Consider the following 13,081-nt stretch of genomic DNA (forward strand, 5'->3'; position numbering starts at 1 on the left):
TCAGAGCTATTGACCGTTGACGCAGACTCCCGTTTCTTTCTATATAACTATATATATAAAAAAAGAACAACTCGGTTTCAGCAAAGACTCCATGGCCCAATGGATAAGGCGCTGGTCTACGGAACCAGAGATTCTGGGTTCGATCCCCAGTGGAGTCGGTATTAACGCGCGGAAGTTGGAAGCTTTCTGATCCTCAGTATTAAGTTTAGAATGCTTCCCTATTGTCCGTTTTAAGTTGCTTTCCATTTTTCTACGTTCAAAAAGCAAAATATGAAGGGTTTTTTTTTTCATCTCCTTTCAAGGGTTAGGATTAGGAGTTGGAGAAAAATGAAAATCAAGGAAAGGCATTTGAAAGAGAGAAAAGTTGCAGAGAATTTACAACATGTTCCAGATGGATTGAAAGAGATTGATCAACTGCATCCTTTGACAATAGAATAACCATTTTTTGCCATTATCCAATGAAAATTTCGATGGTCTGAGATTAACAAAACTAAGCAAATCTTGCCTTAAGGTGCAATGCAAACTTAGATAATAATTTTTTTCCACGTTCACATGTAACAAATATTTTTTTAAAAAAATCATAAAATAAAGTATATATTTATAAAACAAATTAATATCAAACAAACATAATATGCATGATTATTCTTAATAATTCTCGATATACCATGCCATCATATATTTATAGTTAAACTTATATGTTCACATTAAGTTACATTAATTATGTATTGTGAATAATTGAAGTCCAAATTCATACAAAAGGTTTTTCAATTGCTGAACTACCATTCAATGAGTATATAAACAATGTTGAGTTTGAGTCAACAATACGGATATAATAGCTTCTCAATTTTCCTTTGCTCAAAACTATAACTTGATAAAGGACAAAAAAAAAGCACACAAATACTGTTTTGGAGTGGGATTTTATCCTCAACGACAAACCCCAAAGCCCGCGTGCATTCTAGAAAGTGCCAGACAAGAAATGAAGGCCTCTCGTAGGGATTAAACTTTACCCTTTCCCTGTTTCCCTCTAAAATCAAGAGCTCCTTCACTCTCCTTCAGTCCCATTCTACGAATTAACCCACCAGAATCATGTCAATTGTCCCAATCAGTGGCCAAGACGGCACTGTTACCGATCCCGTTTCTTTAGACTTATGGGATCCATTCAACAACCTCGATCTTTGGAACCCATTCACCCATGGTTTCCCTTTCACTTTCCCTTCATTTCTCTCCACCCATTCCCCTGGTTTCTCCAGCGAAATTTTCCCGTCCCTTGGGACTCAACTCAACTGGAGAGAAACCCCAAGAGCCCATGTGTTCAAGGCTTTCCTTCCGGGGGTCACCCGGGACGAAGTCATAGTTTTCATAGATGATGACAGGATGCTTCAAATAAGCACTGAAAATGGTAACTTCATGAGCAGGTTCAAGTTGCCTGATAATGCAAGGACTGATCAGATTCAGGGTTTTATGGAGAATGGAATGCTGATTGTCACTATTGGGAAAGAAGCTTCACAGAGACCAAACGTTAGGGTCGTTGAAATCGCTGAATGAAGTCGCTTTTCATGTCTTTTGTGTGTGTGCCTAAGTAGGAGTTCTGTTATCAAATTTGTGCAAAACATGAAGTAATGCTTTATTTTAAGGTCTGTGGTTGATTTTGGGTGTGGAAAGTGTTTGATGTTAAGGTGCTTAATGTAGTAAGAATATTAAACTAAATAAGATTTCGTTTGTGTATATGGTGTTCACTTGAAGTAGCATAGCTTCCTTAAAACTATAAAACCAAATGCTGCTTTTACTTTAGGGAAAAACTGAACAGTTGAAGCAGATAAGGTAAATTTAAACTCACATTACATATTCAAACACAATCAAGGTTGAAGGAAATAGTACTTAATGTATTATTTATAGCGAGCATGCCTTCAAACTTTCCCTGCTGGAACTTTCTAATTTCCATCTTAGTTGATCCCCTTTTAATGCTAAATGGTAAAAACTCTTTATCAATTGACATTTCTATGGAGGATAATGCAATAATTCCCTGCATTGCATTGAATAATACAGATTAGACCCATACGAAGCATATACTACAATTTAAAATATTTTCGAGAAACAGTAATTCCCAATGCTGCCCTGTTAACAAAGCTGAGGGATCAACACTTCTGTTGTAAACAAACAATCCATGGTTACAAAGATTCTGTACCACTCCCTCAGAAACTAGATATACTATATCAGAGAAGTAGCCTTTTTTAGTCAATTCTGAAACTTCATTTGATCATAGAACTCAGCTATGAACTTCTCCGCCCTGGAATCAATCCCTTCTTCCTCTAATTGACTCTTCTTTTCACAATTCTTGTATTCATATGCTTCTTCTTCTTCTTCTTCCTCTCTCGAGTAAGTTTCCCTTCCGCTATCATTGCTATAAATTCCACCAGCTTCATCAGCACCGACATCATAATCGAATTCAACTGCCTTTGCGCCTGTGCAAGGGAAAAGGAAGCGCATGGAGCCAGCAAGACGACCCTTCTTGACATGGAAATCAGGAGTTTTATCAAAGGAGAGCTGACGTTCCCAATAAGGGATTTGATCAGTGAGAGCTTTACTTCCATGGCCCTTGACCTTAAACACAGCAGCTTTTCTTGCCCATAACAATGCTAAACGCAAGAGATTCCATGCTTTCTCAGCAACCACACTCGTCTTTTTGTTTGGCATTTTGAATGGCTTGGTTTGTAGCATCTAGCATGTTTAATACAAGGAAGTTAGTTGAGCTAAAAAAAGGAAATGAAATTGGAGTTGATGCATTTTCACTACTGTATTGCTGAAAACGATTCCTCATCCGACTCCCCTTAGGTATACTAGAGTTGTCCTAAATAATTGGGTGTGGCCCTAGCAGTGTGAGACGGGCTACACGTCAACAAGGAAGAAGATTAGTTAAAAAAAAAAAAAAAAGACTTTGCAAGCGGCTAACTAGTTGCAATTCCTTAATTAATATTGCTACTACTTCTTTTCTGCATCCTTTTTCCTCTGTTTTCCTTCGGGTCAAAAGGTGTGGTGCAGCATTCGACCCTTGTGGTTGAAAATATGGCATGTATTAATTCTATCTCAATCTGCATACAAAAGAAAAAAAAAATTAAGTTTTTTTGTAGACTTTGTTTGGCATGACAATCACATATGTTCATTTATATTACATATAAATTATTCTCTTTTCATAAGTTGTCTCTTATTTTACCATCCCTTTATTCATATTTTTTACTAATTAATAGTGTTTTTATAATTACAATCACCCATCAAATTAATTCAAAAGAGTTATTAGAAAAGTTGTTTCTTTTCTAGGATGGCTCAATACTTTTAAAAGTTTAAAGTATTTAAATATTTAAATAAAGTATTTTTTATCAAAATTTAAAAAAATTACCGTTAATAGAAGATCATTAAAAACATATTAGATTTATTGAAAATAAGAAAAATAATTGAGAATTCTTAACATTATGAAAATTAAGAAGTGATAAAAAATAGAGATTTATTATTCACATAATTGAAAAAGTGAGAGAATATGTAATTTCATTAATTATTTTAACTTTTACATAAACGAAGAAGTGAGATAAATAATTAAAAATTAATTAAAAATAAAAAGTAAAAAAAATAAATATTTAATTAGATACTTAATTTAAGAAATATTTTATTGATTATTTTAATTTTTATATATTTTTAATATAATTAATTATATTACATAAAATTACGAGACCTATAAAATTGTAAACCTAAAAGTAAAGGCTTTGGTGGCTTTCTACTAAAGCCGACCCTGTTTCTTATATATATATATCAATTTTAAAATATTTAAAAAATTCAAACTTAATTTTTTTAAAAAATAAAATATATGTCTTTGTTATCGAATGCAACGTTTCATTCGTACGAGTCGATGAAATCTGAAAGTAGTCAAAAACTTACAAGTAGGGGCAAAACACGTGAATGGAGGAAGCAAAAGCAATAGACCGTAAAAGTATTTTTAGGTTTGGAGACCCACGCCCACCAAACAAAAGAAAATAAAAACCACAAGAAAACAAATGGGCTTTTAGTAAGAAGCGGCTCATATGACAATACAAAGTATGGAAAGCCCAATCTTTCGTAGCCCAAAATTCTCTATGAAACTAGTCTAAGGCAAGCTCTAAACACTCGCTCATATGAAAATCCTCTCTTCAAAACTCTGTGTCTTAGACCATGTGTGACGTGGTAGGCTTCGTCACCACATGCTGATACCCTCTTTCTTTTTGAGGGTGGAAAATTTAAAATGGCTGACATGAGATGATCAAATTACGTGGAGAGTCTTCCTGGCATTGACGTAGAAGTCTTCATTCTAAGTCTAGCTTTGTGATGGTTGGTGACTCACTCTTAAATCCATTCAAAATCTATGGGGATTGGATTTGAGCACTCCCCTATCATGGTAGAATTAACAACAATTTCATATGCTGTATATTTTGTACTCATGAACCATCATCTCTCTACTAAAAGCCACAAATTGATTGACCTTTTCTAATTGTTTGAAGGAAGTATAGCGTATGAACGAAGCACTCAACCAACCATTTTATCAGATTATATATGGAAAGACATGATGAGAATATCTCACCAAAAACAAAAAAGACATCACCACAATAATGCCATTTAGTGGAAACTTTTCACAATGCTTCTCTTTTTATTTTTTGTCCTTAAAGTATGATTTTCTTTCTTAAAAATAATAGAAATTTTGCGGTATTCAAGTATAGTAATAATATATTACAACAACCCAAATTACAAGAAACAATGCACACAAAGGCTTTTATTTATGAGTTTAATTCCCTTTCATTACTGTTCAAGCTGATGATTTATCGATCAATGTCGTTAACATGTGTAAAAATCTATCATGGATTTTAAAATTTTATGAATATCATAAAACGTTTGAAATGTGAACAGTTTTCCTAAAAATTGCACTGCGCCGAACACGTGTATGACATTATCATAACAGGTAAGATTTCATGTGTACAATAATATCTTTGTTTCTGTCCCCGCGTAATCATTGCCTGAAAATGTGATGTAAAATATGGGCGGAAATTTCCACGCTAATGCTTACTTTCCAATTACCATATGATAATACTTTTAACGTTTTACCATATATGAAATTTTAATTGCACACTACTTTTCATTCACTGTAATAAAGAAAGCTTTAAGCTTTATAACTTTTCTCATCACCTGCATTTTTCGTTTGCTATTCTCCACAAACAGATAGACTCAGAGAGAGAGAGAGAGAGAGTGACAATGGCAACCCTTAAAGTGCCAGCTCATGTTCCTGCTCCTTCTGAGGATGCTGAGCAACTTCGTAAAGCTTTTGAAGGTCTTTTGTTAATTCTATTCTACCCTTTTAAATTGATCAATCTTTTCTTTTTTTCTGTTTTACTTTGATTTGTTGTTGTTGAGTTGGTGTCTGATCATGGCACATTGTATCCGATCATGGGCTATATGTATTTTGATTGATTTTCTTTGTTCCTGTGTAGTTTCATTTCTGTTATCTGTTTTTTGTCAATTATTATTATGATCTTTTGAAGTCAGTCATATGATTCGATAGGATTAAAGTTTTTTTTTTTTTAGAAAAAAAAATTGGGGTTTGGTTAGTCAACTAAGTGAGAAATTATAGTGATCAGGTTCATCTGCAAATAGTTACTTTTTATTCCTGATCTGATCACTATGGTTTTGATCTGATAGTGTTGGATCACCACTGATCTGCATTTTAAATGTTGTTGATGTTCTGGATTGTTATTCTGGGGTGAAGGGGGGGTGTTGGATCAAATATAATGGAAGATTTTTAAGTTTCAAGTAAGACTAAAAGGGTATCTAGAACTTTGATGAGTATATGACAGTCTAGTCATATCAGATTTTGCCTTTGTAGTTTTGGTTTTGTAGATCAATTCACCTTCCCATCTTTCAGTTCCCCTTCCTCTGTACCAAACATAGCATTAAAGTTTATTTGTAATCATCTGGCATTTATATGCTTATGTTACAAAACCATCTTCTTTTCTCATTCAGCATTTGAGTTAAGGAAATAATAAGGTGCTATTTTGGTTATAAATATTGTAATACACAATAAGTATATATTTCCTGTTAATATTTGTTGATTGTGAGCTGAAAGATTTTGATAATCTGTTGCAGGCTGGGGTACCAATGAGCAATTGATTATAGACGTATTGGCTCACCGGAATGCAGCACAGCGCAATTTAATTCGAATATCTTATGGTGAAGCTTATGGCGAAGATCTTCTTAAGTCATTGGATAAGGAACTTTCAAGTGACTTTGAGGTCAGATTTTGACGTACCTTTTTCTTAATCTTGTTCAAATGAGAACAATTTACATAGCCAAGTTATATTATGGAATAAGTAAAGTATGATTATTTGCATTCAAGAGTTGATGTTTGGCTTGCAGTGTTTGTGCTTCACTAGAAGGGGACGAGAGAAAGTAATTTTGGCTATTATTCAGATGGCCTCTTACTTTTTAACATTTTGTTATTGTTTTTTCTTCTTTCAACAGCGGGCTGTGCTGCTATTTACATTGGACCCTGCAGAGCGTGATGCATATCTGGCTAATGAAGCTACGAAGAGGTTCACATCAAGCAATTGGGTTCTCATGGAAATAGCTTGCACTAGGAGTTCATATGAACTATTTAATGTGAGGAAGGCATATCACGCTCGTTATAAGAAATCCCTTGAAGAAGATGTTGCACATCACACTACTGGAGACTACCGCAAGGTTCAGTCTTAAACTTCTTGGCCATGGGCAATTTAAAATTTTTCCCCTCCATCCATCTTGAGTTGAGTGCTTGCTTAGACAACAAAATCCCTGACATTTTAATTGATTTGATCATCCCTTGAACAAATTGATCTAACCAAAATTAATTAAAACTTAACACAAAACTGAATAAGATTTGTGAAATGATTGCTTATATTATTTTCTCTTGCAGCTTTTAGTCCCACTTGTTAGCGCATTCCGATATGAGGGAGAGGAGGTGAACATGACATTGGCAAAATCGGAGGCTAAGATACTTCGTGATAAGATCTCCAATAAGCATTATAATGATGAGGAGGTGATCAGGATTCTGACTACAAGGAGTAAGGCACAGCTAAATGCAACTCTCAATCACTACAATACTGCATTTGGGAATGCTATCAACAAGGTATTCATTTTGTCCATGACTTTAGTGGATTTCTTCAGAAATTGTGCGAAAGTTTCAATATGTATCATTTTTCGTGTTCTTGTAACAAAGAGAAGACTTGTTATCCTACCATTTTAACAACATAAGAGTATATATGGAAGTAAAAGAAAATTTGAAGGAAGACACTCCTTTAACAAGTTTTGCATTAGGCTCAAGGATAGAATTTTGAATATCTCTACCTTGTCAAAGTTATAGTATTAATTTGAATGAAAAACGAATATAAAACTTTAAATATCCAGATCATTCTGGTGGCCCTATGAGACACCCAAAGCAGTAACTTGTGTTGTCCAAGTTCAACTTTTTTGACTGTAAGGTTGGTGGTCTAGACAGTTCAAGGTCACTATAGCATTTGGCAGAATCTACTCGCAAAGTGTAAGTATATGCTAAAGAAGAACTGCTCTAACTCAAACTGATAATGAGATACTGGTTTGCAGGATTTGAAGGCTGACCCCAATGATGAATTCCTCAAATTGCTGAGAGCTGCGATTAAGTGCTTAACTGTCCCTGAAAAGTATTTTGAGAAGCTTCTACGGCAAGCCATCGTTAAGTTGGGAACAGATGAATCGGCTCTCACTAGAGTTGTGACAACTCGGGCAGAGGTGGACATGGTACGTATTAAGGAGGAATATCAGCGAAGAAACAGTGTCACACTGGAAAAGGCAATTGCTGGAGATACTTCTGGAGACTATGAGAGAATGCTTCTTGCCTTGATTGGATGTGGAGACGTCTAAGCTGTTTTCTCTGTTCAGTTCTTCATATGACTATCTAGTTTGCATTGCCAACTATGAGTTGTGTGTTTGGGTTTATGTCTTTGTCTTCGTTGTGTGCCCATCACTTTTGTTTACTGCTGCTTCCGCGTAGAACTTTCAAGATGGACTAGTTGAATTGGGTGTTCTTATTTGAGTGTTTTGCACCAATTTTTCAGCGTGTTCATTTTCTGATTCAATCATGCTTGCCAATGACTTGAAAGACGAGTTGTGGTGCAGTTGTTGGTAAACAAGGATTGCAATGCATAGCAGGGTCAGCACCCATGACTGCAATAGTGGAACTCAAGTCGTTGGTTATATTTTGGATGTTAAAAGTTGGATAGCCAAAAAAAATCCATAGAGCAAAAGTTGTAAGCTCCTTGGTGTTTAGGAAGTCAAAAAAAAAAAAAAATCGTCAGATGTGGATGCATAGCAGCATAGATATCGAAATTTATGAAAAAAGTGATTCGGGAACATGGATGGTAAACAAGACAGGAAGGAAGAGTTCCTCTCTTTTCTTTTTTTGTTGGCAAATGGGGTACGAAGCTCAGTGATTCAGTGCCTTTGAATTGAGCTCCTGTCTGCTTACGAACATGTGCATGGACGTACCGTCCAGGGATGTGGACCAAATTTTTAGGATTAAAGGAACGGGTCTTTGTTCTAAAAGTAAAAGAAGTGCAGTATTATCCTAAACCCAATATTTATTTAACATAATACGAACACAAGCTTGTTGATTTGTGATTTATACCTACCCATAAATCCCAGCTACGCTTGAGCCGCGGGCTTAGGCCGAGCGGCTCTTGTCTCCTCTTTAGGGGAAAGATCCCGTAGAAGTACAGTTTAAACCGTGGTTCCTGCCTAATCCTAGGGGTTTATCCGCATTTCCTTCCTAAGAAAAAGGTATATCCTTGTTTTGTTTGCACTAAAACAAAAAAATAATAACCTTAAAATGTAAAAAATTAAAAAAGTAAAAGAAATCTACCATGAGAGAGGAAGTAAATTAGTTTCATTTTGGCTATCAACTTTCAAAGAAGGGTCAAGCTCGCGCAGAAGGAAACATTATCTTTTAAGTTTCTAAAGGTTTTAAGAATTATGTACATTGTAGAAATTTATCGAATTTAATAATTCTGTTGGGGTCTGAAATAATTCAAAAAAATATAGAAGGACAAAGGCAAGAGTACCCTGTCCCCCAATATCGTCAGAAATAAGGTATCTTGGTTACCAATCAGATTCAACATTGCAGAGTTGTGCTAGGAAATACCATTTCGTCGTCTTGTTGGTCCTGTAATTTTGAGCGGCAATCTCCAAGTTTTAACATTGTCGGTGGCATTTGATCCTTTGATTCCAATGACAAGCGTACATGCATTTTAAATATCAAAACATGGGGAAGCTACTATCTTGGTGTATGCTCAATAACATATTAGAGACCAGCTAACCAACGGCCTTTCATTATTCCACAACAACAGACAAAGTTGGTCTGGAGTCCAGACCAAACACTAACAACACAACAACTGGAAACTGTTGAAATAACTCAATTAGCTGTCCACCTAGGGTTCCGATCTAAATGTTACACTCTAACAACGTATACATGAGCCACAACCAACATACGCCACTCGAATGCCCAAATTTGATCATCATAAGGCATCAAGGGCCCTTCACAGTCAAAACATTGCAGCACTACCGGTACTAAGGCAGCGTAATATCAAGTTAAATCAAGGCAATGCTGCTCTCACCACCAGGGGGCTTGCGTACACCACCCAGATAATCTCTAGATTCCACCTTCCCATCAGAAAAGATGTTGTTGCCACTCATTTCTCGCAGTTTAGCCCTGCTCAGAGGCTTTTCTGCAGAACCTGGAGGAACGTCTCCCTTGAAGATACCGTTGCCTGTCAGCTCTTGAAACTTTTGGTTATGTATCTTCTTTGCCGTCTTGACAACAGGTCCTTCGCTGAAAAGGATACTTGTCTGACCTCCAGCAGGCTACAACAATAGTGAAAAACAAATTTTTGATAGGAGTTACATGGCTGGTGAAACTTTGAATTCAAGATAGGACAGAAAATAGGAAGAGCTTGAAATGATTCTGAATCCAGCAAAACTTGCGGGAACAGAGGGAGTACTGGAAATGATCAAGTTGTGGAAGAATGCAGACATGATAAGCCTAAATGGAATATGAGTAAAGTAATTCATGCCAATTGGAGAGAAAGTAAAATGTTGTATTCTTTACAAAGAAGTTCAAATTACCCTTGAAGTTATGCAAACATGTGCATATTCCCAATCTCACATGAAAATGCAAGCGTCTGATAAGTTTTATAAGGTATTGCTACAGCAGTATCTATAAGGCAAGCCTCCACTGCCATTGCAGAAGACGGAGGGGACTAACCACATTTGCCCTTTATTAACAATTTTCATTTTAGTAGTGATGTGGTGCTTCTTTGAAGTCACTACTTCTAAAGGTAAAATGGATGTGGTGTTAAAGACCAACTGAAAGCAAATATTGGCCACACACTCCCAATACAACCTGTATATAAAATAGGCACTATTACTGAATCAACTGTTCTAACTTTCCACCAAGACTATACCAGTCATGAATGATTATCAGACACTGAAAAGCTAAACTCACATTTGAAACTTTGACAGATGTGCGCACATTTCGTGGTGCAGGTTCTCCCATGTCTTTGCTTTCTCTTGATTCTGTGGAGCGTACAGCAGCCAATGAACGTGGCTTAATTTCAGAAGGAGATGCAAAGATGTCATGTCCACTGATCTCCTTATACTTTGCATTTGATATTTGCTTTTTATTCTTTGCGTCTGAATCAGCTTGCAATGTGCCGCTTAACTCTCGCTGCTTTGCTACCTCAGGGAGAGAGGTAGGCTTCTTTGGAGAAACACTCCCATCAGCACTGAATGATATTTGGCTAATTCCATTCACTGCTTGCTGAAAATCATATCACCAAAGTTTAAAAAGGTGAATTTACATCTTGGACAACTGGTGAACAATGATGCTCATTCAACAAGGGAGATCAAATAAATACCTGATACATGCGCAATCCTGTTCGGTTAGTAGGATTAGTAGCAGTAGGTTCAGATGCACCATTAGCACCATTGGCTGCAAATATGCCGCTGCCAGTCATCTCTTTCATTTTGTAACCTGAGCAAGGCTTCCTGGAAGAGCAATGGTGAACAATGCCAAATGGATTTAGATGAATGATAGCCATACATGTCCAAACTAGCTCTTGATGAAGACACTATATTACTTAAGTCCAAGCCAGAGTACAAATGAGAAAGAAGAATTTTGGTTTACACAACAGACTCAAGCAGAATCAAGAAATTCTTAGAACGGAGTCCAATTTTTTGGAGTATATGCATCAATAATCATGGTTAGTCCATAATCTGATGAGCATTGTGAGAGACCAGATAACTAAAAGTTGCAAGGTTAGTTGGATCTGGGTTCTTTTTATCTCCAATAAAATTGGATGCAATTCATGAACAGAAATATTAAAATAGTTATCTTAAAAGCCCACTGAATTTGCATATAAATTCTAGATTTAACTTGTTAACTATTAGTCTTAAACCAGAATGAGCTGATTTGGACAGCTCAACTTACATACAGGGAAGCAAAAAAGAAAAAAAAAAACAAAGAAGCATGAAGATATATAAATGAGGAAAATACAAGAGTACAGATAATGAGACAATCTTATTGTTTACTTTAATGTTACTGTTTTGCCAACTGGACTTGACAGAGATTTATGATAACACCTAAAATATAGTAATACCCAACGATATGTTTGTCATGGTCTATACAGCAATCTAACTCAAAAGATTTCTCAGTTCAAACACGACATTTTTAAATGAAGCACATAAAAAACAACTTCACTATCAAATCTAACACAAAAAAGACGCGAATGAATCATAACCATGCAATGTAAGTACTCCATAATGCATGATTAAATATATGCTTTCATATAGAGAGACATAAAGTTTCTTCTTATCAATTGCGAGCTGGTTAAGGAATAAACAAATAAAAAACTCAAAAACGGGAAAGCAGGACCTTTTAGCCAGATTAGCAGCTAAACCACTCAAACAAACCATATATTTCAACTAAATAAATTATATATACATTCGTAAATTTGAGCAATCCATGCATTAATAAAACAGATCAGAGCATCTCTTTTCTTTAAAAAGTACTTTTCAAGTAATTTGCTAATTATATTATCGAAATTTTCTCAGCTAATACAATAGTAGAAATTAATAGCTTGATACAGATCAAAAACAAAACCCCGCAAAAAATAAAAAAGTAACAGTAGATCTGGTTCTACATTTCAAAGCTATAAAGAAAAGGACAAAATTCAAGATTTTATTTTTATAAATAAAAAAATAAAACTCAAATTTCAAACTCCAAAAAAGAAAACTCAGTACAAGCTTATCTTGAAAAGAAACAACATTTACAGCCAAAGATGAAAATTTTTGTTTTGCTTTTAAAAGAAAGGTAAGCTGAAAATAGAAAAGGATCTTACTTTTTCAAGAGAGATTGAGCTTCGTCATCAGTAACCTGACCTCCAAACACCACTTTGCTGATTCCATCCGAGGGCTGTTATTCAATGCCTTCATTCGTCAGATGAATAAAATATAAATAGAAGATACACACATGCATATACATAAATGTGTTTATATAACACTAATAACAGTTATAGACCATTGGACCTGGTTGGAGCGACCGGAGGAACGCTGGGCTGAGGAGGCGTTGGAAGAGGCAGATGGTGGAGCCTCCGTCCAAGTCAGCAGATCGGCGGTTGATGTGTGAGGCTTTCGTACCGGCGTGCTTCTCTCCATTTTTTGTGTGCTCTGAGCTGAAGTAAAGTGTGTTGCTTCAGTCTTTGCAGAGTTTTTTCCTGTTCTTGTTTGAAAAGATGAGAAAAAAGAGTTGAATTTTATTGAAGCATATATATAGAAAATATCAAATCCTATCAACCGATTACCAAACCTTCACTTTTTTTTTTGTCCTTTATTTTAAATTTAGAGGTTTTGGCTAACTTGAGGACTCGCTGTTGGAAACTGACACGTGTCACAAGTTCCCACCCAAAGCGATATTATTGATTTTCTTTTTTAACTTTTAAATTGGATT

General features: G+C 35.6%; 4 protein-coding genes and 1 non-coding gene across 5 annotated transcripts; 3 read left to right on the top strand and 2 right to left on the bottom strand.

Annotated features, from left to right (window-relative positions):
* On the top strand, window positions 86–158 carry TRNAR-ACG. Its single transcript has one exon. It is a non-coding gene; the product is annotated as a tRNA-Arg (tRNA).
* LOC18611572 (18.5 kDa class IV heat shock protein) lies at window positions 925–1,725 on the top strand. Its single transcript, XM_007047905.2, has one exon. The coding sequence runs from the start codon at window positions 1,087–1,089 to the stop codon at window positions 1,543–1,545; it is 459 nt and encodes a 152-aa protein (XP_007047967.2). The 5' UTR covers window positions 925–1,086; the 3' UTR covers window positions 1,546–1,725.
* Window positions 2,236–2,694, bottom strand: LOC18611573. Its single transcript, XM_007047906.2, has one exon. The coding sequence runs from the start codon at window positions 2,692–2,694 to the stop codon at window positions 2,236–2,238; it is 459 nt and encodes a 152-aa protein (XP_007047968.2).
* On the top strand, window positions 5,162–8,175 carry LOC18611574 (annexin D2). The gene is made up of 5 exons (XM_018127954.1): window positions 5,162–5,344; window positions 6,157–6,302; window positions 6,532–6,750; window positions 6,962–7,174; window positions 7,648–8,175. The coding sequence occupies exons 1-5, from the start codon at window positions 5,269–5,271 to the stop codon at window positions 7,942–7,944; spliced, it is 951 nt and encodes a 316-aa protein (XP_017983443.1). The 5' UTR covers window positions 5,162–5,268; the 3' UTR covers window positions 7,945–8,175.
* LOC18611575 lies at window positions 9,392–12,886 on the bottom strand. The gene is made up of 5 exons (XM_007047908.2): window positions 12,661–12,886; window positions 12,474–12,547; window positions 10,992–11,121; window positions 10,580–10,894; window positions 9,392–9,939 (listed from the first exon to the last, which is right to left on the bottom strand). The coding sequence occupies exons 1-5, from the start codon at window positions 12,787–12,789 to the stop codon at window positions 9,667–9,669; spliced, it is 921 nt and encodes a 306-aa protein (XP_007047970.1). The 5' UTR covers window positions 12,790–12,886; the 3' UTR covers window positions 9,392–9,666.

Source organism: Theobroma cacao, chromosome 1 (assembly GCF_000208745.1).
Source record: "Theobroma cacao cultivar B97-61/B2 chromosome 1, Criollo_cocoa_genome_V2, whole genome shotgun sequence".
Lineage (NCBI taxonomy): Eukaryota > Viridiplantae > Streptophyta > Magnoliopsida > Malvales > Malvaceae > Theobroma > Theobroma cacao.